General features: G+C 41.8%; 2 protein-coding genes across 5 annotated transcripts in view; one reads left to right on the forward strand and one right to left on the reverse strand.

The window, feature by feature from the left end:
* Eif2ak2 (eukaryotic translation initiation factor 2 alpha kinase 2) lies at nt 1-25,702 on the forward strand. Of its 3 annotated transcripts, XM_021661519.2 has the most exons (17): nt 1-261; nt 2,201-2,342; nt 3,763-3,893; nt 5,015-5,135; nt 7,300-7,436; nt 9,857-9,980; nt 10,323-10,402; nt 10,678-10,756; nt 11,358-11,392; nt 12,026-12,073; nt 14,188-14,310; nt 15,216-15,338; nt 17,000-17,180; nt 18,571-18,702; nt 23,034-23,135; nt 24,201-24,254; nt 24,334-25,702. In XM_021661519.2, the coding sequence occupies exons 3-17, from the start codon at nt 3,778-3,780 to the stop codon at nt 24,454-24,456; spliced, it is 1,578 nt and encodes a 525-aa protein (XP_021517194.1). In that variant the 5' UTR covers nt 1-261; nt 2,201-2,342; nt 3,763-3,777; the 3' UTR covers nt 24,457-25,702. The 3 variants fall into 3 exon arrangements, with proteins under 3 accessions (XP_021517194.1, XP_060220220.1, XP_060220225.1); XM_060364237.1 differs by lacking the exon at nt 14,188-14,310; XM_060364242.1 differs by lacking the exons at nt 12,026-12,073; nt 14,188-14,310.
* The window catches only part of Gpatch11 (G-patch domain containing 11), a 22,404-nt gene continuing 14,134 nt past the window's right edge, over nt 18,598-26,867 (reverse strand). The window contains exon 11 of one of the 2 annotated variants that reach the window (XM_060364262.1): nt 18,598-19,310. The gene's annotated coding sequence lies outside the window, so the exon portion shown is untranslated. Of the gene's footprint in view, nt 19,311-20,583; nt 22,917-26,867 lie in introns of those variants that run through there. The other variant, XM_021661537.2, reaches the window with a different exon arrangement.

Genomic DNA, 26,867 nt, shown 5'->3' on the forward strand with positions numbered 1-26,867 from the left:
CCGCTCGGGAGTGCGGGAGGCTGGCCCGGGCGCCACGCCAGCCCTGACTTCTCGCGGTTGCGAGCCGGTGCGGGAGGGGCAGTGCGGGAAGGCGGAGTCCGCCGGGAAAACGAAACAAGAGTGAAGGCGGCGCCGGGCCTGAACTTGCTTCGGCCAGAGCGGCGGCAGAGAGCGGGGCCGGAGAGATCTCAGAGCTAGCACCTGCAGCACAGTTCTAATCCTGAGCCAGGGCGTAGGCCTCTGTCCAGATCCAGGAACGCGGTAAGACCAGAGGGCTATTTTCCTGTTCCTGGGCAGTAGTTGCGAGACAAGGGGGCCAGAGGAAAATGACCTATGACCTGAAACTCTGGGGGTGGGGTGGGGTGCGGTGGGGTAGGGTGGGGTGGGGGCGGGGGGATATGGAAGCACTCAAGACCCGGAGACTGACTGAATTCTGGGCTAAGACAGTTGAGATGGTATTGCAGTTGGCGGGCCTCTGTGACAGCCGGGTCCTGCCCTCCACCTTGTTCTTCTGCATGCATCTGAGTTTCCTTCCAGTCTGAACCTGAGGCTTGCCCTCCTGCTCCGACTGCCCTCACACCAGCCCCTATGGTCGGGCCCCTAGGTGCCCACCACTTTCAGACTTTCTTGGTGCTTCTGGGACACAGCCAAGTACCCTTTAGCTTCTGGCCCGTTGAGCTGCCTATTTCTACTTCCTGGAAAGTCCTTCCTCCAGGTAATTGCACGGGCAGATCTCTCTGTATATCCAGTCCTTCTACCAGAACCAACTCTATGAACAGTCTTCCCTGAGCAAGAAACTCCACTCTGTATTAAATAATAAACTCGCTGCCCCGCCTCCACACCCGTATTTGTCTGTATTTTCCAAATAGCACTTACTACCATGATTTTTCTGTATCCCTGATACCCAGAGCAGTTTTTTCAAAAAATATTTATTATTTATGCAGCATCCTGCCTGCATGTACACCTACACACCAGAAGAGGGCCTCAGATCCCATTATAGATGGCTATGAGCCACCACGTGGTTGCTGGTAATTGAACTCAGGATCTTTCGAAGAACACCCAGTTCTCTTAACCTCTGAGCCATCTATCTCTCCAGTCCCCAAGAGTAGTTTTTATTCGCTTGTATAACCCTAGCACCTAATACCTGGCTGGTGCTCATTACAAGTATGTCAAATAGATGCTAATTCATAAACACCCTTGGATTCCGGAGAAATGAGATTCCCTGTTGTACCTTAGGTGCTAAAAGTGCCTTGTCTCCTAGAAACTAAAGACACTTGCCAGGCTAGTGCCCAGGACCATAGAATCTCGTGCAAACTGTGCTCATTCTTCAGCTTGCCCCGAGAACCCGGACAGTCTGCAGCTTGCTCCTGTTCGTTTATGTATCATATGCTAGTTGGATGCATGTTGCATGGGAAGCAGCTGCTGGAAGGAAGCCTCAGCCTTCCAGTCTGCAGGAAGGAGTGAGATTAGTGTCTTCAGGACATGGATGAGACAGGCAGGTTGGGGCGTGTGATGGACTGCTCTCTGCACGAGTGACTGAGAGCTAGGAACTGCTTCCTGGTGAACTCCTGCCTGTGATGAGGGTTGTGAGGTGGAGTGATGCTAGCTGTCCCTGCGGCATCAAAAAAGGGCAGGCCCATCCTGATAGGTGAGTGACAGTTGCCCAGTAGACAGAGGGTTTCAATTCATGGGTGTGTGGATTGTGAGGTAGCACGGTTTTCATTCACTGACGACTCATTCATCCATTTGTATCAAGTCTCTACTCTAAGGCTGGTGCCTTCATTGTTTTCATGTAACAGTCAAAACTGTTACATTTATTTTTTAAAGAATTATTTACTTTTCATTTTTAATTATCTGTGTATCTGTGTGTGGGTATATGCATGTGAATTCAGGTTCCCTAGGAGACCAGAGAAGGTGTCAGATCTCCTGAAGCTAGAATTACAAGGATGTTGTGAGCTGCCTGCCATGGGTGCTGAGAACAGACTTGTGGATTTTCTGGGATCCAAGAGCAGCTGTGCTCTTAACTGCTGGGTCATCTTTCTAGTTATACGTTTACTTACTTAGTTGTATTTTTTTTAATTATTTGTATGTGTGTATGTATGTGTATGTATGTGCATGTGTGTGTGTGCACATGTGTTTCAGTGAGCCTGTCAAGGTCACACAACAACCTGTGGAAGCTGGTTCTCCTTCCACCATGTAGGTCCCAGGGATTTGACCTCAGATGGTCAGTCTTGGCAGCAAGCTCCTTTACCTGCTGATCCATCTTGCCAGCTCTGGTGAAAACCATCGCTGTATAGGTAGAATGTAGAGCCACAGCCTGGAGGTGATCACCGGGAGAGAAGGTAAGTAGAGAGTGTATCTAAGGACTGGGCCCCTGGACAATATTTAGATGAAAAGGACATGAAGAGGAACCAGGGAGGAAGGCAGAGGAGGCATGGCTAGTGAGAGTAGAGGAAAACCCAGAGAGCGGTGTCTCAGAGCCTAAGCTAAGAAGGGAGGAGAGGGAGGTGGGAACAAGTGGCCGGAATTGGACTGTTGGATTACGATGAGTAAGCCCCCCGGGGGTCTCACAAGAGCAGTCTTGGTGGCTTGTAGAGGCTCCAGGACCAGAATGACGCTGTAAAACAGTGTTTCCCAACCTTCCTGACGCTGCGACCCTTTACCACCCTCGTGTTGTGGTGACCCAACCATAAAACTATTGCTACTTTATAACTGCAGTTTTGTTGTTGTTGTGGATTGTACTGTAGATGTCTGATAGAGGATCATCGCTGTGAAAGAGGTTCTGACCCACAGGTTGAGATCCACCCGCTTTAAATGCTCACAGTGGAGAGACTCTTTCAGGGGAGATTACATTTTAGGTGGTGTTGGGATCAAGCTCAGGGCTTTGTGAACGCTAGACAAGCCCCTACCTTGTGAGCCTACTAAGCCTGATGTTATACATTTTCCTTTTTTTTTTTTTTTTGAGACAGGGTTTCTCTGTGTAGCTTTGGCTGCCTTGGACTCACTTTGTAGAACAGGCTGGCCTCGGTCTCAGAGATCCACCTGCCTCTGCCTCCTGAGTGCTGGGATTAAAGGTGTGCACCACTGCCTGGCACCAATTCATTTTAAACAGATTCATAGAAACATTAAAATTTCCAGATTTATTGGGCATTAGGTGGTATTTTGATAATATGCATACAGTGTATAATGTTTAAATCAGATTAAGTGTATCTATACCAAGGAACATTTTCCTTCCTTTCTCCTGAGTACCATTTTACTTTTCTGTTGCTCACTGCTGTGTCACCTTTGGAGGAATAGCACTGAAGTCCTTTGCCTATTTTCTAAATAGTGGTGTGTGTGTGTGTGTGTGTGTGTATGTGTGTGTGCGCTATATGTGCGTGTATGTAGTCATGGGTGCACTGTGTGTATGTATAATATATAACAGTGCATGTGTATATAGCCTGGTTTTTAACATATACGCTGAACTTCCACTCCTGCACTCTTTATGCTTTCTCAGGCCCATGGACAGACTGGAACATCTTTTATTCCTTGGAAGCCAGGAATAGGGCACAGGGCAGGGCTGTCTTTCTTTGGCCAGTAGTTTTGAAAGTAGATGGTTTAGGAGGAGAGAAAGAAGGATTTTGAATGAAATTTTCTCTAAATTTATGTGGGGCTGAGATGAGACAGGCAGCGAAGAGCCTTGGTCTTCCATGATCTCCTGTGGTACTTTGGGAAAATCAGTCCATGTGATCTACATGTGTGCAGACATCTCTCCAATTGCAGGTTACTGGAAGGAAAATGGCCAGTGATATATCAGGTTTCTACATAGACAAACTTAATAAATATCGACAGAAGCATCAAGCAACAATTACGTATAAAGAACTTCGTACAACAGGACCTCCACATGACAAGAGGTAAGCTCCCATCAGAAATGTATGGCCAGGCCCAGGGAGATGGCTCAGTGAGTAAGAGCTCTCACTGTGTAACTGTGAAGAACTGAGTTTGAATCCCTAGCACCCACATAAAAAGCTGAGTGTGCCTAAGCATGTGCCAATAAATCCAGCACTGTATAGGGCAGAGAGAGTGGATTGCTGAGTTGTCTGGCTTCAAGCCTAGCTCTGAATTCAGTGAGAGACCCTGTCTCAAGGGAACACAGCAGAGAGGATGCCTGGAGTTCTTCTCTGACCTCTGGGTACACAAGGTAATTTGCTCCCCCAACATGTGCATACAAAACATAGAATCTACTGAACACACACACACACACACACACATACACTAAAAAAATAAAAGGATAGAAACAAAGTATGATCCAGGAAATGGAAATGGAGGTATAGCTCAGTAGTAGAGCAGGTGCTTAGAATATACAAGGCCTGAGTTCAATTCTAGGCACTTGAAAGGAAACAAACAAACAAATAACAGCGAGAGTCCTGTGAGGGTCCTTGTGACAGAGTCTGGTAACCCCAGGAGACTCAGGAAGAAAAATCAAGGCTGGAACAATGACTTATTGAATGAAGACATTTGCCACCAAGCCTGGAGCCACACGGTGGAAGGAAGGAATAGAATCCCAAATGTAGTCCTCTGACTTTCAACAAGCATGTCTTGTCCTGAGCACATGGACAACACACACACACACACACACTTCACCCCACCCGCACCCCAAATAAGTAAGTAAATAAATACATAAATAAACTAAGCATGGTAACACATGCATAATAATATTAGCGCTTAGGCAGCTAAGGCAGAGGATTGTTGTGAGTTTGAGGCCACCCTGGGTTATACAGTGAGACACTGCATCTAAATAATAAATAAATAAATAAATAAATAAATAAATAAATAAATAAATAACAAGAAGAAGAGAAAAAGGAAAAAAAAAGTACAAACTTCTCGAAGACATTGTTATTGGGGTAGGTACTTAAAGACCATACTGAGCATGGGTTCGAATCCTGAAAGGTGCTTGTGGGGGCAGTGGCAACCGGAATGCTTGTCCTTAGATACAAGCTGTGTAATGTGTTGTGAATACTGTCTTTTTAACCAGGTTTACATTTCAAGTTATAATAAATGGGAAAGAATTCCCAGAAGCGGAAGGTAAATCAAAGCAGGACGCAAAAAATGCTGCTGCCAAATTAGCTGTCCATATGCTTACTAATGAAAACAAGGTGAGTTTTTTACCTCTAGTTAAAGGGAATCTTTTTGTATATATGTATGTATGTGTGTATGTATGTATGTATGTATGTATGCATGTGTAATTTCTCTCAGGGAGAAAGTACACATGTCAGTGTAAGATCACTCATTCAAAGTTTTACTTCTTTTTTTTTCCATTTCACCTGAGTGAGAAACAGAGCAGTAACTTTGTTGACAAAGCTGTGTACTTCCTAGTGAGTGCCAGCAGCACATGCATGCTTGGGAAGCTGAACACATATGGAAAGATGAGACGGTACAGAGGGACCAGGGCTGACAAAGGCTTGGAGGGGTCCTTTCCACCCCAGGAAACAAACCAAACAGAGGAAGCCATGCAAGTTCTGGTCGGGAGAACGGTTCACCCTGAGGGAGATTTCAGAGAACCAACACACACGGCATTGGTGTCCCTGAAGATGCACGTTATATGCATATTACATGCAGGGTAAATAGCACATAAAACAACAATGATGAAACAGATCTATTTGGTCCCTGGGGAGGTGTTTGGTTCTTCAGGAGAGTGTGCGCTTAGCATGACAAGACCCAGGTACAATTCTCTAATGTCAAACAAAGCTATCTGAAGATCTCTGAGCAGAAAATGTTTATGCAATAAAGACATGACATTAGATAAAATTAACTTCATAGGTAGAGAAAAAGTCAGAAGTACCAAGAGCAATGCTGATTCCTAGGAAAGCACTGACCTGGGGGGAAAGAGAGAACTTTAACAACACTGAGGCGGGTTGATGGAAAGTTTATGTTATCCAAACCGTGTCCAAACCAGGAGGCTGGAGCAGTGGCTGCAAAGTGAGATGTGAAGTGATTTGTGTGAGTGATGGGAAGAACAATTAGAAAGTTTGAGCTTCTAACATACTCCCAGATAATCTTATTTAAAAATGCCATTCTTAAAATCAATTCAGCATCAACTGAGCGAAACTCTTAATTCTCTTTTTACTAAGCTAAAAAAAAAATTAGTCAAAAAGTTAGATAAAATGGGGTAACTTTCCTCTCTCAAAGTTTAAGAAAGACAATAATAACAATGATAGGAATTTGTGTAAAAGAACACAAATAGAAATAAAGAACAATGAAACCCAAACCTTTGGTAAGATTGATGGAGAAACTTTGGACCAAACCTGGTCTGACGGGAGACAATGACGGTTCAGATAATCAAAACGCTGCTTTTGCAGGCATGTTTTCCATGAAGCTGAGAACCAACATAGAGCTTTCCTGCCTGCTTTTACGCCCCGTCTTGGGTTTTAGAGAGGGTGCAGCATGCCAGAAGGCGTTACAGCATTTTCTTCATGGAAAAAGAAGAGGGATGTGTGGCTAGACAGGGTTCAGAGCTCCAGCTTGCCCTGCTCTTACAGAGGCCCAGAGTCCAGCATGTTGGCTGGCTCACAATCAACCACCTCTAACTCCAAGGGGTCACATGCTTTTCTAGCCTCTTCTGGTACTCCCATGCTTTTGTGCAGCCACACACATATCCATACATTTGAAAATAAATAAAAGTAATAAAACTTTAAAAAGTAAAACAAGGAAATGGGCCCAGTTTGTTTTGTTTGGATAAGGTAGGCTGGCCTCAAGTTCTCTGTGTTGCTAAGGCTGGACTTAGATTCTCTATGTAGCTCAGGATTGCTTCAGACTCTCTAATTCAGACTGACTTCAGGTTGTGTAGCACAGGTTAGCCACAGGCTTTCTGTGTAGCTCCAGCTGGCCTTGATCATTTCACCTCTGACTCCTAAGGGTTGGGATATCAGATATGCACCTGGCTTTTCTTAATGAAATTATAAAAGGAAATGACTGACTTAACAAACTATATTTATAAATTGCTAAGGGAGTATATTTTAAGTGTCCTTGCCACACCAAAAAACAAAAAAAAAAAAAAAAAAAGAAAAGGAATGTAAGGTAAAATATATGGCAATTGTCTGAATTCAGCCATTGTGCAGCATTCTGTTATATACCATAAATATTTGTAATCAAAAAAATTTTTTTTGCACATTTTTCTTTTACTAATAGACATATAGTTCTCTTTTAATAAGAAACTATAATTGGGAAATCCATAACATATAAGTTGTCTTTCATGTTACTTATTTAATAATTTCATATGATAATGCATGATTTGTATCAAGCATTTTTTTTTCTCTGTAGGCGGATAGTCATACAGATGTTTCCGAAGAAGGTTCATTCGTTGGGAATTACATAGGCCTTGTCAACAGCTTTGCCCAGAGGGAAAGGCTACCTGTAAATTATGAACAGTGTGACCCCGACACTCAGTCTCCCGAAAGGTGAGATGTGCTTTGGCTTCTCCTACTGTTTCACCGGATGCAAGCAATGAAACTGAGACACTTCGTATGTACTTTCCAGAAATATCTGCCCACTTTTATGCATTCATTGTGGAAGGATTTTAATGATTTATAAACATCTCTTTAATCAAAATACCCAATTCCTGAGGCTGTGGGGTTCATTGGAATAAAATTTTGCTTTTTTTTCCCCCATGGGTTTACTTTCTGAAATCTCAGTTTCCTGTAGTCAGCCAGATGATGATCATGGCATAGAAAGCTATTCTGAAAGGGAAATGGGAAGGACATCAGAAGAGGGAGAAAACAGGGAAAAGGACAGGAGCCTACCACAGAGGGCCTCTGAGAGACTCTACCCAACACGGTATCATAACATATGCTGAGATTCATAGCCAAACTTTTTGCAGAGTGCAGGGAATCTTATGAAAGAAGGGGGAGATAGAAAGATCTGGAGGGGAGAAGAGCTCCACAAGGAGAGCAACTGAACCAAAAAATCTGGGCACAAGGGTCTTTTCTGAGACTGATCCTCCAAATAAGGACCATGTATAGAGATAAACTAGAACCCCTGCACAGATGTAGCCCATGGCAGCTCAGTCTCCAAGTGGGTTCCCTAGTAAAGGGAACAGGGGCTGTTTCTGACATGAACTCAGTGGCTAGCTCTTTGATCACCTTCCCCTGGGAGGGGAGCAGCCTTACCAGGCTACAGAGGAAGACAATGCAGCCATTCCTGATGAGACCTGATAGGCTAGGGTCAGGTGGAAGGGGAGGAGGACCTCATCTATCAGTGGACTTGGGCAGGACATGGGAGAAGAGGGAGGGAGGGCGGGATTGGGAGGGGATTGAGGAGGGGGCTACAGCTGGGATACAAAGTGAATAATTGTAATAAATAAAAAAATGAAAGCTATTCTGAGAGGAAGATGACTTTTGCAAACCCAGGAGCAGGGTATATTACACTAATGGTTCTATTTTATTATTGACTGTTTTTAATTTTTTTTTTACTATGACTAGTATATGAGTTAAATGTCATCGTAGGAATGTACAAGAAGAATAACGGGTATTTCTAGGGTTTGATATAAAATATGGTTCTAGTCATTTGCTGGCCTCCTGTCGCTAAGGGGAACTGGTGATTTTTGAGGTGCATCTGAAATGACTAGTCTGCTAAACATTTAAAAGGGCTCAGGATACCTATGCATGAGAGATGCAGAGTTCTTCCCCTCCCTGAGGCCGTGGAAGCCACAGCCTTGTAAAGACTACTCTACCCTTTATTGAATGGTTCTACCATTTTCAGTTATAGAGCTGCTTGTCTTACTGTCTGCTCTTCACATTAGATAAACAGATACCATAGATAAGCAGAAGTGGTCCTAGTCCAACATTGTGGAGACGGTGGCTGTGAGGTGTTGTAAAATATTTATTAAATTCTGGAGGGCTTTTCTATGACCCAGCTAGTTCCCCAGTAATGGATACAGAGACCTATTGATTAATATAAAAAGCCTAAAAGCACAATAACTGGACAGGTACTATTTAAACTAATTTTCTAAGTTAGTCTGGCTATTTCCCAGCTGTATTCCCCAAGTAACTTGCCAATCTTTATCCTGTTTGGGCTTTTCCATTAGGCTATATCCTCTCTCTCCATCTTTTTCTTTTCTTATTTTCTCTTCTCTCCTCTCTCTCCATGGCCTTGTGTGGTCCCTACCTGAGACCCCAGGTCCAGGAACTGAGCTGAAACTCCACCTACTTTTCTTCTGCCCAATTTCAGGCTGTCCAGCCCTCTTTATTAATCAATCAGAGATAATTGGGGAGCAAAGTTTACACACCAAAGACTGGTGATGTGAGAATGCACTCATCTGGATTGCAACCAGATCTTAGGGCCCAGAATTTAGTATTTGTATACATAGCACTAGACCAAACCTCAATAATGTGTGAACAAGGATTAGAGCCTGGAGGTACTGAGAACATCAACAGTGACCTCTCTTCCCCCAGGGCCATAGTACCATACCCTCATTGCTTATCCGCTGTGAGCCCCACTATACCAACTATTTATTTTTCCCCCTATATGATCAGCTCTGGAAAATTCACTGTATCTCTTCCTTGCCTCTTCTAAATCTTTTTACTTGGAAATGAAAAGATGTTGTTCCTTTTTTAAAAAATTCACTACTTGGTGTTTTGCTGTCAGATCTTTCAATGAATCAAAAAAGAATTAGATGTTACCTGGGAAATAGAAACCAGGAAATCAACCACTCTTGGTTATCCAGGTAGACTGGTGGCCATTTTTGTGAGGTTGGAAATATAAAACTAGGTAAAAATTATTGTCTGATTTGTTGCCTTTGTATGTAGGGTCCTTTTCTTCTAATTGTACATTAGATTGACAATATTTTTGATATGTGAATGAATACTCTCATTTCCCCTAGATTTAAATGTAAATGCAAAATTGGGCAGACAACGTATGGTATTGGTTTGGCCGCTACAAAACAAGAGGCAAAGCAGTTGGCTGCTAAAGAGGCGTATCAGAAGCTGTCAGAGAAAAGCTCGGTGGTATGTGTTGTCAATGAGATTTAATTTGTGATTCCCTTTGAAATTGACTTCAGGTTGATTTGTTTGCATAATGCAGGTATTTGCTATTTAGTGAATACTACCTCTATTCTTTGTGCTACCCGTGACTCATGAGCCATGGGGCCACAGGGTGCTAGGGACATACAAGTTCTATGGCGACTCAGGACTCTTTCTAAAACTTAGCTCACACATTTATGAAAAATGTGTTAATTTTGTGATTGTTTGTGGACTTGGTGGCTACTGGGAGAATATGTGAAGTTGTGTATATCCAGTGATGGGCCACCTTAGACCTATGACCCTGCTAAGGGCTGTTCCTTCTTTCAGAAAACTGACAGAGCATCCTCCGATTTTATCACATTTTCATCCAGTGCCTTTCCAAGCAGCTTGTCTGTAACAAACAACTCGTGAGTTTCGGGTAACAAGTTGATGAGTGGGCTGAAGGTGGGCATGTTTGAGGCTGTGGGACTAATCCCTATCAACTTCCTTCTCCCAGTACTCACACCAAGTGGGCCCCAACCAGCTGTAACTCCAGCTCCATGGCATCTGATAACCCTTCTGGGCTCCTGGGTCACCCACACCTGCATGGCATTCCTTCACACAGACACATGCATATACACATAAATAAAAGTAAACCTTCAAAACCTAGACTGAATGCCTCCAAGTTACTCTTTTCTTTTAGTGCTTCTTGCTCAGCACCTGGAAGTGACTTCTCAGAGAATGCGTCAGAAACCAGCCTCTCTTCCCAGTCTTCTTTTGTGGTATGCTACTAGTCTTGAAGCTTCCGATTTTATTTTTTCTCTTCCCTTAAAAATAACCTTCATTACTGCATAAGTTTTACATTTTAATTTCTTGTGTTCTTATTAAATTATGACATTAACAGTCATTGATCTTTTCTGTTTTCTTTATTCATTTTCATTCTTCACATGCAACAATTCTTCCCCATTCTCTGCCAATCTGTTTATTAAGAACTACAAATCAGTAAAAAAAGAAAAGAGAGAGAGAGAGAGAGAAAGAAAGAAAGAAAGAAAGAAAGAAAGAAAGAAAGAAAGGAAATTGATTCAGTAGAATAGATACTGGCTGAAGGGATTTGCAACACCTAATGGGCAGAAAATGTGAAAAGATGCTTTATTCTTCTAGGGAAAAGTGCAAATCAAAACAGCAACTTGATAGCATTTCACAGCTGGTTGATTGGCAGTGTTCAAGTCTTGTAGTAAGTGTTGGTAGGAGATTCAGGGAAAGTGCTGGCATATATGAAGCTGGCGACCTTACAGATTAAGGAACCTGGTCACAGAGACAGCTCCCAAACATAGTTGGTTGCTCTCCTTGTCTGAAGCACCTTCCCTTTTCCTTTTGTTGCAGAATGGTCTCAGAGGAAATCAAAGGGAATCAGAAGTGTGAGTATCGTTGTGCACTGGACGTATTTCAGATTAGGGTTCTCTTTCAGGCTCCATCCTTCAGCTTCACCTATTGCCTGGGGTTCTGTCATGTTTATCTGAGTGGCATTTCAAAAGCAGTAGAAAGCTTGAAACCTAAAAACCAAATTAGCAAGAGACACACACACATACACACTCACACATTCACACCATTTACTGGAGACGCAAAACACTATGGTGAAGAAGCAAGAGACAGTAGTTTAGAGTGTTAATTCTGGATAATAGTGTTGAAGAAATGAAATTTGAAGTGTTTTTAAGGGAAGTGTTTTTGTTGTTGTTGTTGTTTTTGCTAGATGGATGGAGTAAGATAGTATAATAGCTTTTTTAAAGAACAAATTTTATATGAATCATAAGGAATTGGTTTCTTTCACTGAAGAGCAAAGCCATTGAGGCAGAAATGGAGGCAAGATGGTAGCAGGAGCCATAATAAGCCACTGACATTTTCTGCATAGTAAGGGCACAAAATACAACTCCTGAGATGAGTGAGCGCAGAAAAGGGAACTAGCCAGATGATCTGGTGCTTTTGTCAGTGAAGAAAATTTACACAGGCACAAGTTTTCTCTGAGTTTTGCATTTTTTTTGTTTCAATTTTAGAAAATGTACTAATGATTTGCTAAGAAATACATGTACCAAGGACTACAGGTAAGTGGAGTTTGTCTAACAGTAAGCATGCTTGTCAAAGTTTCTTAAGCTTGAGTTGTATTTCCACCCAAGGGATTGATAGCTATGGCATAGTCAGTTACGGTCTCCTTGAGAAGGAAGATTAGGAATCCAAGTGGAGTAAATGCAGATCTCTGTGATGTTATCAGCATTTCTGATATCCACAGATGCTGTCAGAACTGAAAGCAAATAGAATCAATGATTTAGGAGGAAAAGGATAGAGAAAAGAAAGGCAAGGAGAGAAGAAGGGGTGGAGGAAGGAGAGATACTCCTGTGGGATTCGAAACAAATCCACTCAGACCTGTTTTCACCCAACGTTTAACTAGGAGAAGAAGGAAAGGAAGTTCATCTTCTTTAGATGATGTTTCAATTAAAAATTAGGTACCTAAAATGGGAGAAGCCTGTTTGAATCAGCAGGACATTGAATACGAATTAAAAAACATTAACACTTAAATTAAGCATGTAATACATACCAGTCACTGTTCTGGGCTTTAGTCTTATGATAAGAACAAACAGAATTCTTCCTGTCAAAAAGTTTGGAGGTGGTGACTGGCATTAAAGAAATACATTTAAATATACCTATAATTAAGAGCTGGGAAGATGTCTCGGCTGTGCAAACATGAGGGCCTAAGTTTGAATACAAAGTGCCTACGTAAAAAGACAGGTGTAGCAGTATATACGTCTACAACTCCAACCCTGGCAGGGCTGGAGGGAATGATGGAGACAAGTACATCCATGGAACTCATTGGCCAGCCAGCATAACCAATCAGGGAACTCCTGTCTCAAACATAAAAAGTGCAAGCTGGGCATCGTGGCCCACTCCTTCAATCCCAGCACACGGGAGGCAGAGGCAGGCGGATCTTTGAGTTCAAGGCCAGCCTGTTCTACAGAGTAAGTTCCAGGACAGACAGGGATACACAGAGAAACCCTGTCTTGAAAAACACAAAATGAAATTAAAAAGGTAGGGAATGATTAAGGAAGACCTGTCATCAATCTCCACACGCACACATACAATATGTGTGCACACCCACACACAATACACACACACACACACATTTGTATGTGTATACAGAGACAATGTATATATGTATATATAAACATATATACATACATATATATACTTTGTATCTATACATTGTCTCTGTATTTGTATCTGAATACATAATCTATATTCACATATTTATATGGCACACATATACTGTAATAAAAGACCTTGGCAGAGTTCAAGAAGAACAGAAGTATAAGACATTGAAGCAAAGCCCCAAGGCCACCTTTCTGTGGAGGAAGCGTGTGTTTGAAGTGTAGCGAACAGGGCACAGTGTGGTGGGATGGGGTTGGATGGAGACGTGGGGAAGTGCTACCTGGAACCTTAGGTGCCATTGAAGGCTTCCTGGATCTTGCTGAATGCAAAGATAAGGCTGTAGGAAAGTCTAGGGTGAGAGGAAGACACGGTTGGACCAAGTCTTCGCATCTAAAGTAGGGCAGGAGAAGTGGCATGTCGGTCAGCAGGCCACCACTGCAGGAGAGCAGGATGGCTGGGCTGGAGTGAAGATGATGGAGAAAAGTAGGCAGATGGCTGTGATGTGAGTTAGAAGAAATAAGGCTTAATGATGGGCTGTAGGGAAAAAGGAGGGAAAGAAACAGCAGGCTCGGCCTTCCGGTCTCTCTGTAGTACCTGTGGCACACAACTGAGTGGTTCTTTCTAACATTAATGCTTGGGAGGGAAATTTCTTTTCTTCTTTGTACCCACGTTCACCCAGAAGGGGTGACGTGTTATACTGAATTCTCTATATTAAAAGAGGGAGGGAAAGAGGAGGAGGAGGAGGAGGAGGAGGAGGAGGAGGAGGAGGAGGAGGAGGAGGAGGAGGAAGAAGAAGAAGAAGAAGAAGAAGAAGAAGAAGAAGAAGAAGAAGAAGAAGAAGAAGAAGAAGAAGAAGAAGAAGAAGAAGGTTTTTGTTTTTTGGTTGTTTGTTTGTTTTTGTTTTTGGTGATCTAAGAGTTCTACCAGACATTATTAAAAACAAGAAGGGAAGAATTGTTTTCACTTTACATTAAATACTAAACCTCAGAATAACAGCGATGTCAATTTTAACTAGGTTTAACAAGGATTTCAAAGACATAGAAGAAATCGGCTCAGGTGGATTTGGCCAAGTTTTCAAAGCCACACACAAAATTGACAAAAAGACATACGCTATTAAGCGTGTTCGATATAACACGGAGTGAGTAGAGGTCTTGTTTTTAACAGTGTGTTGACCCTTCGCCGCTCCCCTTTGTGTGTCTCTCCTTCTGCACTCGCTTTTTCCTTCTGGGTCTTCTCCATCTTACTTTGCCCAGGGGAGTTTGCCTTGTCCTGAAATGACCTTACCTTACAGCAGGTATTTATTTCAGTTTATAAACTTGAATGTATCATTTTGAGACAGTACTGAAGCCCAAAGGTGTTGACTTATTTGATTTACTGTGGTTTCTCCACTTCTCTGTTTTGAGGCTCTCTCCTTTTTGATGGCTCCAGCTTTTGTCAGGTTGATGTAAAACTAGCCAGTATAGGGTAATTTCAAGAAAATCTAACAGTGCCTTTGCTCTTGAGCACAATCCCTGTAAAGCTTTCATAGTACCAAGTCTTCTTCTTCTTCTTCTTCTTCTTCTTCTTCTTCTTGTTATTATTATTATTATTATTATTTGCATAAACTAGTCCCTTGAAGTGTTTTTGTCATAAGTTGAAAATTTCTAAATTAGGTTTTGCTTGCTGCCTGGGTTTCTTACTCTTGCTGCTCAAATGGGATTTGCTTGTGAAATCCAAAGATTTTAACACATCTTCCAAACAGAACAGCAAATATAATTTAGCTACTGAAAATTGTTTTTCAGACACCCAAAAGAATATACAAATGATCTTTACATTTTGGGTGTCTATTATTTAAGCCACGGTCTTTTATGTTGAGACTGAGGACAGCTATGGTTTCTCTGTGCATTCACTTTTTCCTCTTCTGAGTTCTGGCTAACACTTGGTACGGGAACCACGGTGACTGCTGGACAGAAAAGCCTGGGTGTTTGTGTCCTGTTGCTTAAGGTGTCCTGTAGTTACCAGGGCTATGTAATGACACGTTTGTTCTGGGATCTTTTTAACTAGGAAGGCAGTGCGTGAAGTAACAGCACTGGCAGCACTCTATCACGCCAACATTGTTCAATACCATTCTTGTTGGATGGGAGAGGACTATGATCCTGAGCAGAGCGTGGATAAGGATACAAATCGGTAAGAAGTTCTCACAGCAGAGATGGGATGGAGGGCACGTGTCAGTTGTCATGTCGGCCACTAGAGGGCGCTGTTGACTGACACATTTAACGATCAGAACACCCTCCAAAGGCGACTGTGGTCTCCTGTTCTACAGACAATGAATGATCTTTTCCTGTTCCCCTCCATCTGCCAAGCTTGCTTTTAATTTCTTTGTTTTAGATTCACTTCATGGCCCAGAATGGCCATGGGTGGTCCTCCTGCCTTGGCTTGCCAAGCACTGTGATCATAGGCACATGCCAGTAGGCTTAGCTCAAATTTGCTCTAGAAATATTTTTAATGGGATGGAGAGATGGGGAGGTAGGTAAGAGCAGTGAATTGCTCTTGCAGAGGGCCAAGCAACTGTGTTAGGTGGCTCACAACCTCCTGTAATTCCAATTCCAGGGTATCCTGTGGCTTCTGTGGGCACCTGCATTCATGTACACAGACTCACACAGAGACACAGACACATAATTTAAAAATAAATCTTAAAAAAAAACCTATTAAAATTTCCTTAGCTGTTTTTAAAATCTCATGTTCTGTAATCCTGACCCCAGTGTCTCCATGTGGGACATGTGTGTTTTACAAGAGTAGAGATGGATTGAACACGTAGCAGCCGAATCCAAAGGTCCCCTTTTTTGCTGCTGAAACTCCCTTCTTCTTCGTCAGAGGTCCTGGCAGTGCATGCCGGCAGTGTCGCTGTCCCACTGTGGTGGGGTGGTGAGCTGCTGAGACAGGGCATACCCTGACTGTGTCGGCAGCGCTTTGTTTTGGCTCAGCCCCTTCTACAGGACTGGGAATTCTAAAAAACTGGCATTTGCCTTTGAAAGTCCTCTAGATTTCTTGGGGACAGTGTTCTCACTGAAATCCTGATGCCACTGGAGACCTCACCATTCACCATCTCCTGCCGTGTCCCATCTCTTCCTTGTACTGTTGAGGACTCTAGGAGTTAGTGACCATCACTAGACTACAGGCCTCGCTAGCTTTAAGCAAATTATTGGCTACACTCTCATATTTCCTGGCATATATGAATTTGGAAAATGTGAATTCAGTCTCAAAGCAAACTTAGAATTAAATATAGACTGTATGGTTAGCAGAATCAGCCCTTCAGCTCATGTCTTACAGCAACCAATTTAGGGAGCGTTTCCAGGGGTTCCTAAAGGGGCTGTCATCTTAAGCTTGTCCCCCCCCCCACCATCTCTCGTATGAGACTCTAATGAGCATGATGAAAAGGGAAGTACCGAACTCATTTTCTCCTGTCTAGGTCCCGATTCTGTGCCCTTTATAAAACAGATGTTCATTTAACTGATAATAAATTAAAATGCTTCAAAATTACTTTTATAATAGTGAAAAAACTGAATTTCTGCAATTAATACTACTCATATCCTCATATCTGCAATTAAAAGTAATGAAAGATCTTGAGCATTAAGAGATATATAGGCTCATACTTTACAGATAAACAACTGAAGCTCTGGATAATTGGGAAATTATAATTTACATAAAATGGTTTATTTTATTTCAAGTTTATTTAATTCATATTTCCATTCTGAGACATGCTTTCTGTTTCATAAGATATGGTAGAATTTTTTTAAATGAATTTATTTTCATTGCTACTTTTAATGTACTGTGAATTTTGTATCCAGATCAAAGACCCAGTGCCTCTTTATTCAAATGGAATTCTGTGATAAGGGAACCCTGGAACAATGGATGGAAGAAAGAAGGCAGAGTACAGCAGACAAAGCTTTGGTTTTGGAATTATTTGAACAAATAGTGACAGGGGTGGATTACATACATTCAAAAAGTTTAATTCATAGAGATCTTAAGGTAAGCGGGAACTTTGTTAGTTGATACATGGTCTAACAACTTTAAAATGTATCTTCTTTAGGTTTAAGATTTATGATCGGCTGCTAGTCATACTAAAAACAACTCTCTAATTACTGGGTTTCAAGTGTATCTGGAATGTACCCCAAATGCTGTCCCATGCCACTGCGCAGCGGGTCTCTGGGGCCCATGAACTTATTGCAACAGTGATGATATTAGAAGTCTCGTTCCCTTTGGGCTATATTGAACTTGATGATCCTTGCCTCGTTGTAAGCAACTTTCCTATACTGAAAATTATTGTGGTGGTTGCCAGGGCCAGCTGGCTGTCCTGACCTAGCCTCTGCTGTTGTGTTGCCCCATTCCACTGTGGTTCAGCTCTTGCTCCCGAGGGCAGGCACAGCTGTAGCGGCCGCAGCCTAGTGTTGTCTTAAACGGGGTTTCTGCCCCATGATTAGGAGAGCCATACATCTAAGCCTCTAATGTGCCTCGTTCCTTAGTGTGCTTGCTTTCATGGTCTGGACCACTAGTTTTCCTATTTTTCCTTCTCATCAGCAAGAAAGAAGAGATGCCAAACAGCCCTGTGATTGCCTTCTTTATCACAGATCTACCATGATGAGTCCCCGGGAAGCTCTGCTCGTGTCCTTCATTGGTCATGTCACTGTTGGTCCTAATTCCTTTCCTTTCCCAATCACTCTACTTAACAAGGTGGAGGGGACATACTGACTAAACCTTTTCAGAACTGGGGAGAAATCCTGCACGGAATCCGCTGCAGTATTCCGGGAACTGAGACATCAGTTGGAAGGGGTTTAATTCTGTCAGGTCTTGGTCACACCAGCAGGCTTCCTTGAGGAGGATGGATGTCCAGCACTATTTGGGATGGCAAGCTCCAACTCCCATTGCTTGGACAGCTCACTAGATTACGGCATATGAAAGCAGCTCTTTTGACTGATGCCTGCCCCTCCAGTCCTGGACTCCTCTCCTGGGACCCACCAAACTGAATTTTTCCCTTGACAGCTGATATGATATTCAGAACCCAAGCCACCTTCCCTGTCATTTAAGTTTTTTCTTCTTTCTTCAGTTGACATCTTAAAAGACCCAAGGTATTAAATTCCCCGGTTTGGGCAGCCTGTGGAAAAATAAATGCTGTCCACACATGTCAGCATAAAAGATGGTTGAAGCTGGGTGGTGATGATGCGTGACTACTCCCAGCACTGGGAAGGCAGAGGCAGGCAGATCTCTTGAATTCTAGGCTGGCCTGGTCTACTGAGTGAGTTCCAGGGCAACTGGGGCTACACAGAGAAACCCTATCTCGAACCCACTCCCCAAGGTAGTTGGGACCTGTGGTAATAGTATGTCCAGCTGGCATATATTGATTAATTTTCTTCTATTACAGCCAGGTAATATATTTTTAGTAGATGAAAAGCACATTAAGATTGGAGACTTTGGCCTTGCAACAGCCCTGGAAAATGATGAAAAATCACGAACAAAGGGTACAGGAACTCCTCGATACATGAGTCCAGAACAGGTATAGTCCCTTTCCTTTCTGTCTGTGCAGATGCAGATTTTACTTCTTTAATTTTTTCCTTTCTCTCTCTGTGTGCTTGTGTGTGGGGGGTGTACATACAAGTTCATGTAGGTGTGTGTACGTGTTGTGTGGTGTGCATGTTTGTTCATGAGCATATGGAGGCCAAAGGTTGTGTCAGGATGTCAGGTATCTTTTCTGATTGCTCTCCACCACACACACACACATACACACACACACATACACATACGATGTTTAGTTACCACATAGGTGAATTGAACCCAGGTCCTTTGGAAGAGCAGCCAGTGCTTTTAACAGCTGAGCCATTTTCCTAACAACCCATATACAATTTTACATTATTTATTTACTTTCTGTATTGTGAAAGGGGGAGACAAGTACTTGCTGCACATGAGGGGTTTCTATGGGTGGAACTCGGATCACCAGGCTTGGAGGCATGAACGCTTACCTGCTGAACCATCTCACGGGCCTTCTACATTGTATTTTGAGACTGAATATAAATGTATCCCCACTGAAGCTGGAAGTTGGCAGTTTGGTTAGGATGGCTGGCCAATGAACTTCAGGGAGCCTTCTAACTCCGCTGCTTGTGACACCTAAGGCAATCAATATATAATGTATTATGTATAATATGCAGCTGTATATTGTTTGCGGGTAATGAATACAAAGCAAAGAGTCTATATATATTCAATATACAAGCAGTTTAATCTGCACTGTGGATTTTCACGTCATCAAATTTGCAGGTACCTAATCTATAAATATTATAGATACAGATACTAGAATATAGAGATACTATAAATGCTAACTGCATTTTTTTGGTACTTTGTGGTAGACTCCTTTATGCTAAGTGACTGAATTGGGAGACCACTGCTTTTCAAACATAGCAAGTGCTTCCATATTGTCATTAAAAAATTGAGTATTAATAATTCCCACATTAAAGTATACAAGAATGCTTCCTGATAGTCTCAAGCTAGAGTGTATGAAGTCCTCAGCTTTGACACAGGAGGAATAGTTTGCTATTTTTCTTTGTATTTTCGATATTTAAAGGTATTCAATATTTTCATATTTACTTAATTTTTTTCTGTAAATTTTCTAATCATGTATTTTCCAATTATTCATATAGTCTGTCTTTTGCTATGTGTTTACAAAGAATCTTTCCATATTTTGGCTTATAGTTCTTTATATGATTTTATACTGCAATTTTTTTCTCCCTGTTACTTCTTTGCTTATGACACTAATTGTGGACTAGGAGGTTTTGCTGTGTTTAACTGTAGTTTGATAATTGATAATTACCAGTCTCCTTGGTTTTACTTTAGAGACCTTTCATATGACAGGGTGATAAATTTTTAAAATTTTTCTAATATTTTCACCTATTTTAAATAAATGCTAATATATCATGTGGAAGGACTGTCACTTGATTTTATTTATAATACGAAAAGAGGTTCCCTGAGAGCTGGGAGAAGGAGGAAGTTAGTTGTTTAATATGCACAGTTTCTGCCTGGCACACTGGAAAATGTGGAAATAGGTGGTGGCGATGGTCACAACACTGTGAAAGCACTTAAGGCTGTGGGATTGTTCACACAGTGATTAAAGTAGCAAACCGATTATCTTAACAATTTAAACATATTTGATTGTCATCTATTCACTGTGTTTAGTGCTGAGTTTCATGCGGAAACTCTCCAAGTATATCATGTACTTTACCAGGTTCCTCCCCATACCCCCCTCTTTCTGTCCCCTCCCTTTTTGCTAGTTTCTATACTACATAGATCTAGGATCCATAAATGAGAGAAAAATGTATTTTTCTTTCCCAGATGGGGCTCTTCCTTTTAATATCACTGTATCAAGTTGCATCTGTTTGCTCAAGCATGATATATTGTTTTTTTACGTCTGAATAAAACTCCATTATATATATGTATATATACATTACATATCACACACATGCACGCACACATACATGCATGCACATACACACATATATATGTATGTATCACATTTTCTTTATCCATTCGTGCTCTGATGGCCACTGGGGCTGGTTCTATGATGTGGCTGGCGTGAAGAGAGCTGTGGTACACATGGATAATCAGGTGCCTCTGTGGTGTGCTGACTCAGAATCCTTAGGGTCCTTACCCAGGGGAGTTACACCTGAGTCACACGGCAGTTCTCTTTGTAGCTTTGGAGGTATTTAATATCTACTGTGGCCGGTCTAGTTTACCTTCCCATCAGCAGAATACAAGGGTTTCATTTTTCCCCACATCCTCATCAGCATTTGTTGTTGTTTTCTTTAATAACAGCCATTTATTGGGGCAAGGTGAAATCTTACTAGTTTTAATTTGCATTTTTCTGATGGCAAAGGATCTTGAATAATTTCCATATGTTTATTGGCCATTTATTTTTTTAGCTTTTGAGAACTGTCTGATATGTTTTATTAGCCCTATTTATTGACTGGGATGTGTGAGTTCTTTTTGTATCCAGTTTTAGGGACTCTTTATATACAGTCTGGATATTACATATTTATCGGGCGCTTAGCTAGCCAAGATTTTTTTTATTCTGTAGGCTGCTTCTTTACCCTGGTGATCGCTTCTTTTGCTGTGTAGAAGCTTTTTCATCTCGTGCAGCACCATTTGTCAAACCTTGACACTGTTTTCTGGGCTGTTGGAGCCGTTTCCAAAAACTCCTTGCCTGCGCCTTCCTCCTTGCCTGTGCCTTCTTTTAATGCTTTCCTGTATTTCCCCTTAACACTTTTGCAGTTTTAGGTCTTTGATTCATCCTGAAGTGATTTTTGTGTACAGGCTCATGGACACACACACACACACAGTAGAAGGGAAGAGAAGGGAGAGAGAGAGAGAGAGAGAGAGAGAGAGAGAGAGAGAGAGAGAGAGAGAGAACGGATATCCAACTGTCCAGGACCATGTGTTGAAGATGCGCTTTTCTACAGTGCATGTGTCTGACATCTTTGTCAAAATGAGGTAGCTATGTGGGTTTAATTTGGAGTCTCTTATTCTGAGTAGGTCCACTTGTTTCTTCTGTGTCGCTTCCATCCTTCTTTGTTACTATGTCCTGTAGTATAACCTAACATCAAGTATCGTGATATCTCCAGTGATGCTTTTTGCTTAGGATTTTTGGTTCTCTGGAGTCTTTCGTTCTTCCACATGAATTTTAAGATATCTTCTGTTAAGTGTGTTATTGGAATTTTGATGGGCATTACAGTGAATTTGTAGATCAATTTTAGTACTAGAGTCGTTTTGATTTTTTTTTTGTTTTCAAGACAGGGTTTCTCTGTGTAGCCTTGGCTGTCCTTGAATTCACTATGTAGAGCAGGCTGGCCTCAAACTCACAGAGAGATCTGCTTGCCTCTGCCTCCCTGAGTGCTGGGATTAAAGGTGTGCACCACCATTCCCGGCTTTCATTTTCAATATTAATTCTGCTGAATCACCAGTACAGGAAGGCTGGGTTTCTCTGTGTAGCCTTGGCTATTCTGGAACTCACTGGGTAGACCAAGCTGACCTCAAATTTAAAAGATCCATCTGTCTGTCTCCCAAGTGCTGCGATTAAAGGCGTGTGCCACAACACCCGGTGTATTCTTCTTTGAGGCTATCAACAATAAGATTGATTGATTGTCTTAGCTCATTCATTATTGGAACATAGAAAACCTACTCATTTTAAAATAATAGTCATTTCATGTGTATGAGATTGTGTCTGTGTATTTGCATTATATGCATGCCTCGTGCAGAAGAGGGCAGAAGAGTGTCATCTTCCCTGGAACTGGAGCCACAAACAGCGTGAACGATCATATAGAGGCTGGGGATTGCATTCAGGCTCTTTGCAAAAGTAGGGAGCTGGGTGATCTCTCTGGCCCAAAACTTCTGATTTTTGATGTTGACTTTGTATCCAGTTTAGAGTTTTTGATAGCATATTTACAGTCTCTTATGTACAGGATTCCATTGTTTACAAGTGGCAATTTGGCTTCTTTTCTTATCTGAATTTTTTTTAAATATCTTTCTCTTGTCTGACTTAGAGTTCAAGAACTATATTGAATATGGGTAAAGAAAGTACATCCCATTGTCTTGCTTTTAATTTTGGTGGAAATGCTCCCAGTTTTACCATTTAGTATAAAATTAGTTGTAAATTTGTTTCATGTCACTTTCAGTGTGTTGCTTCTGTTCCTGTGCGATGGTTAATCTTAGTGCTCAACTTCACGAGATCTAGAATAAAAAGACATTTGAATGTAATATATAATTTATACCTAGTTTTTTTTTTCTCAAAAGGTATAGGGATTCATTGTAGTTAAGTAACAAAGACAAATATCTTTTGGTCTCCAGTTATCTTCACAGGAATATGGAAAAGAAGTGGACATCTTTGCTTTGGGACTTATTTTGGCTGAACTTCGTCACATATGCTTCACTATTTCAGAAAAAATAAAGGTAAATATCCCAAGAATAAGTTAAAGCAAGCTAAATCACTGGCGTCGTCCTTCAAGCACTGCTGCTATCGCTGTGCAGTGAGGCTCTGTCTGAACACATGAGTATCTGGTTGTAAATGGGCCATAATTTCCCTTTCAAGTGTTGACAACTCATTTTGCTACAGATTAAAATAGACTATGCGTACATCCCATGAGATTCCTATTTAAGTGTGCTAACAAAATTTCACTGGTTGGAGGGAAGTTTCTGCTCTAAGTACTACATGGATGTAAAAATGAGCAGGCCAGTTTCTCAAGGGATTCATTTTCTAAGAGGAAAAAAGATTAACAGCAGAGAATGACTAACTGTTTTAGAAGACAGAAAGTATATGGAAATAGCTAAAAGTTTGAATTTAGGTTTCATGGAAACATGGAGTTGGGTACTGAAGGGTCAGGTTTTGTTATTGTTTTTATTACTTATTTAAGGGCCTAAGCACACACAGGTGTGTGCTCATATGTACATCTGCTATGGGATGTTCATGGAGGTCAGAGGACAGCTTAACTTAGCTCATTCTAGTAGTCTGAAGAAGAAAGCACATAACCTCGGTATGGGGCTAAGGACATGCAGTGTGTGCTGGAACAGCAGCCCGCGTGGTTTTATCTGAAACTGGTGATTTCTGTGGCTGGAATGAGGCGAGGCTGGGGCTACCCTGAGGAAGGAGTCTGGGCTTTGTTGTGTAGATGGTGGGGACCACTGGAGACAGCAGGCGACTGGGCATCCTAGCTTGAAGCTCAGCAAAATGGCTTGCCCGGAGTCAAGAGCCTTATCTTCCCTAAAGTAAAGATGGCAAGAAGATGCACTGCCTAGCACTCCACAACGGAGGGGAGATGATGGGCACCATGCATTGACTCTCTAGGAAGGTTCTAAGATTGGGTAGGCTTGGGGAGTTCTGCTTGTTTCTTGATTAAAGAGTCCATCCTAAATTTTAGAAATATTCTAGGTTTAGGGTGTCGCCAGCTGCTAGTGAGTTCAGTTATTCTTCCTATGTAAATCACTCCCTAGTAAATACATCTATTTGTTGCATTTCAGTTTTTCGAAAAGCTAAGAGGTGGCATCTTTCCTGATACATTTGACAGCAAAGAAGTAAGCACTTGAAAGCCATCATTTTATTTCTTTTCTACTGTTTTCTTTCTCAGTACTGACTCTTAACTGTACTTAACAGAAAAGCCTTCTAAGGATATTACTCTCGAAGAAGCCCACGGAACGACCCAGTACATCCGAAATTCTGAGGACCTTGGCTGAATGGAAGGACATCTCGGAGAAAAGACAAAGAAACACATGTTAGGGCCTTTATGGAAAAGTGCCCAGCTCCTGACGTGTGGTTTTCCTTTAACTGTCAAAAATCTGAGATGGAGTATTGGCAAATACCGTGCTTTTCTTTCCTTAAGTTTTAGCGCTCTTGCACACAGGTTTTTGTTAGGATGACCCACAAATGTTGTACTTCTTGGCTATGAAAAATGTATCCCTGTGTTCTCAATTGGTAATTGCTGGGCCAGTGGTGCTAGGCAAGCAGTGTGAATTAGGAAAGAATAAGTAGTAAGATGTGAAAAGACAAAAGTTTTGGAAAATGCGTTCCTTTAAAGGAAAGATGGGTGAAAGTTGTTACAGATTAGCACAGTTAAAGAGAAACCATGTATTTCACATTGATGGCATTATAGGAACAAGACTAGACCCGTGGAAGGCTGCAGCGTGAAAATCCATTCCAAGGTCTTTCATCTCAAAAGCTCAAGCAGGAACACCTAGGTAGTAGTCTTTCTGCTCTAGCTGCACAGGAGCTTAGAGAAGGCGACAGCCATATCCTAAGGTGCTGGCTCACAGTTCAAGGTGGCAGGACCTGGCCTTATCTGTATAATGCTGCTTTTGCAGAAATGCAGGATATAAGGGTCATAGGGTCAGAAGTGCTTGCTCCATAGTTGCATTAACAAGCCTGTGAGGATAGTGTGTAATCAGAGTCCTTGAAGAAAGGCTCTGCAACGCCGTGTGAAACGATAAAGATGAAACCTAAGTTTTAATGGAGTCCCCAGGATGTTGGAGATGACAAGAGCATAGAACGTCTGTTGAAGAAGCAGGGGACACTGACCAGAGCCAGCCCAAGAGAAAGCCCAAGCGTGCTCCGGCAGCCTGGCTGGAGGAAGTCTATGGGAGCTCACATAGTGCCACGGTGTATTTGGACACTGAGATGCAGCCTGTGTTTACCTGCTGGGATTTAGTCTTGCATTGGTCCAGTTTTTCCTTGTTGTTCTTTCAGACTTACTTTGTAGAATGGGGGTGTTTACTCAGTGCCTTTGTAAGCTGCAGTATTTGTAGTATGTTATAAGGACTCTCAGCTAAGAGTCCTCCTTTGCTTCTCAAAGCACTCGGACTTTTGAAGGGTGTTGAGTATCAAGACCACGGAAAATTTTGAGGTGTGACTGCATGCATTTTGAATACATTCCAACCACCATGAACTGAGGCTTCTGCCAACTCTTTCCTGTCATGAAGGATTGAATCATCTGAAATTGAGTCAAACAAAATAAAGCTCTCCTTCCTTACATTGCATCTGTTGGGTTTTTAGTGACAAGAAAATTTGCTAACATACCATTTATAGAAGCCATATCAACAAGAAGCACCCATAGGCCTTCAAACTGAGAATGGAGTTGAAATTTTGTTGACATATTAGAGAATGAATGAACTGAAGCTAAATGTAGTAACAGTATATTAACATTTTAAGAGAAAAATAATTTACAGAAGGAAACTATTCACAAATTCACAGAACATATAAAATCATTTTTAAAATTATTTTTAGGAATCTCAACAAATATGCTGAGATGGAAAAGGCAGATAAGGGGTAGTTCTTTTATCTTATACATTCTGTATCTACTATAACAAAGCTTTGAAGAAAGCTGTGCTGCTGGCAATGGTAGGAAGCTGTCCACTAGGCTGGCAAGATCACTCTCTACAGAGCAGAGGGCTTAGAAATTACCCTGAAGATTTCCAAGAATGCAAACAACTTGGAAGAGACAGGGCAAGACCACCTGGGCAAGATGAGCAAGGGACAGAGCGTAAACTCTGGAGAGAACACACCCAGGGAACACTGGGCAGAACAGATGTTAGCCACAAACTGCAGCGGGAAATGCTGGAAGATAATGAGGATTGCATCCTTGGAGATCTTGAGGGGTTTTAGTTTAAAATTTAGAGCAACAAATCACCATTACAAAACTGCCCTGACATTTTACAATTTTTAAAGTGAGCCAAATTTAGGCTTTTCAGAGGATGAAAGGCAGTGAGAGAAAAGTAGTCCCACAAAGGCATGTACTGTTTTCTTTTCTAAGTAAAAGGCATTTGGTATGTCTTCTGACTCCTGGTGGGGTAAAGCAAGGTTCATCAAAGCGGAAGTACCTAATGATGTGCTGCTCCCAATGTTACATAAGAATTTGTTTTGCCCCTAGAATGTGGTTATTCTCTTAGATAATGTTTTCCTTAAAGAGGCAATCACACACACACACACACACACACACACACACACACACAAATTGGAGGAACTATTCTTTTAAAGAAAGATTTATTTTTATTTTTGTCCATGTCTTTGTATGTGAGTGCAGTGACAACATTAGGCCAAAGGAGGGCATTGGATCCCCTCAAGTTGGAGTTACAGAGAAAGAAGAAGAAAGTAGCTGTGATGGATGTTAGCCTTTGGCTAAAATAGGTGAAGATATA

Source organism: Meriones unguiculatus, chromosome 1, assembly GCF_030254825.1.
Source record: "Meriones unguiculatus strain TT.TT164.6M chromosome 1, Bangor_MerUng_6.1, whole genome shotgun sequence".
In the NCBI taxonomy this organism is placed as follows: domain Eukaryota; kingdom Metazoa; phylum Chordata; class Mammalia; order Rodentia; family Muridae; genus Meriones; species Meriones unguiculatus.